The sequence below is a fragment of the Parus major genome, chromosome 21 (assembly GCF_001522545.3).
Source record: "Parus major isolate Abel chromosome 21, Parus_major1.1, whole genome shotgun sequence".
In the NCBI taxonomy this organism is placed as follows: Eukaryota; Metazoa; Chordata; class Aves; order Passeriformes; family Paridae; genus Parus; species Parus major.
In genome coordinates this window covers 792,989-794,654 of record NC_031789.1, presented here as the reverse complement: position 1 = coordinate 794,654, position 1,666 = coordinate 792,989, and the positions used below count along the sequence as shown (strand labels likewise).

The 1,666-nt window shown below is 54.6% G+C and overlaps 1 protein-coding gene across 1 annotated transcript in view; it reads left to right on the top strand.

Moving 5' to 3' along the window:
• The window catches only part of RCC2 (regulator of chromosome condensation 2), a gene marked incomplete at its 3' end in the record, with an annotated part of 16,054 nt that overhangs the window by 14,052 nt on the left and 336 nt on the right, over positions 1-1,666 (top strand). Inside the window, exons 4-5 of the mRNA XM_033519354.1 lie at positions 262-473; positions 1,050-1,164. Of these exons, the coding sequence (XP_033375245.1) occupies positions 262-473; positions 1,050-1,164 (327 nt within the window). The remainder of the gene's footprint in view (positions 1-261; positions 474-1,049; positions 1,165-1,666) is intronic.

Genomic DNA, 1,666 nt, shown 5'->3' with positions numbered 1-1,666 from the left:
GGCCGGGGAATGGTCTGGGAATGGTCTGGGAATGGTCTGGGAATGATCCGGGAATGGTCTGGGAATGGTCTGGGAATGGCTTGGGAATGGTCCGGGAATGGTCCGGGAATGGTCCGAGAATGGTCTGGGAATGGCCTGGGAATGGCCCCGGCCTGGGAAATGCCCCAATCCTGGGAAAACTTCACTGAATCCCAAACAGCCCAAATCTCAGGGAAAGTGCACCAAATCCCGGGAAAACTGCACCCAATCTGACCCTATGTCCAAAATCCTGGGAAACGCCCCAAAACCTGCCCCTTTATCCCAAAACCCACCTCTTTCTCCCCCAAATTGTGGGAGAGCATTCCCAAGATCCCGCTTTTCCCCCCGATCCCGCTGTTCCCGCAGAGAGCGGCTCCGTGTTCGCCTTCGGGGAGAACAAGCTGGGCCAGCTGGGGCTGGGGAACCAGACGGATGCCGTGCCCAGCCCCACACAGGTACGGATCCCAAATTCCCGGCATTCCCGGACAAATCCACACATCTGGGGGCATCCCGCGAAATATTCCTGGGAAAACCCCCTCGGGATCTCAGCCAGGAGCCGCTCCCGGCTGCGGCGGGGAAAGGAAAAACCGGGATTTGGAAGTTGAGTTGTTGGGGATTTTCCAATGGAAATTCAGCTTTTTTTCCCCTGCTTCCCAAATTTTTTTTTTGGATTCTGGTTTTCCGGCTTTTCCTGCAGATTGGGGATTTCCCGTGGAAATTCCCTTTTTTTTTCCCTTTTTCCTCTGTTTCTGGATCCTGTTTTTCCTGCTTTTCCCATGTCTTTCTTTTTACCCTCTCTTCCCATCCTCTTGATCCCATTTTTCCTGCAGACCAGGGATTTCCCATGGAAACTCCCCATTTTTCCCTTTTTCCTGCCTTTCCTTATCCCATTTTCCCAGCTTCTCCTGCGCTTCCCATCCCCGTTTTTCCCTTTTCCCCCGGCTTTTTTCTGATCCCGCTCTTTCCCGCGTTCCCCATCCCGTTTCCCCTGGTTCCCGGTTTTCCTGATCCCGATTCCCGGTTTTTCCCAGATCCTGTACAACGGGCAGCCGATCTGCAAGCTGGGCTGCGGTGCCGAGTTCAGCATGGTGATGGACTGCAAGGGGAACCTGTACTCCTTCGGGTGTCCGGAGTACGGACAGCTGGGTACGGGATTTGGGATCATCCCATGGGATAACCCCATGGATGTACTCTGTGTACTCCTTCGGGTATCCAGAGTATGGACAGCTGGGTACGGAAACCCGGGATAATCCCATGGGATAACCCCATGGATGTACTCTGTGTACTCCTTCGGGTATCCGGAGTACGGACAGCTGGGTACGGAAACCCGGGATAATCCCGTGGGAAAACCCCATGGATGAACTCTGTGTACTCCTTCGGATGTCCAGAGTATGGACAGCTGGGTACGGAAAGCTGGGATAATCCCATGGGATAACCCCATGGATGAACTCCTGTGGGTGTCCGGAGTACGGACAGCTGGGTACGGGATTTGGGATCATCCCGTGGGCTTGGGATCATCCCATGGGATTGGGGCAGTTCGGGATCATCCCATGGATTGCAAGCCTCAGCTCCTTCAGGTGTTGCGAGTACGGACAGCTGGGTACGGGATTTGGGATCATCCTGTGGGTTTGGGATCATCCCATGGGAT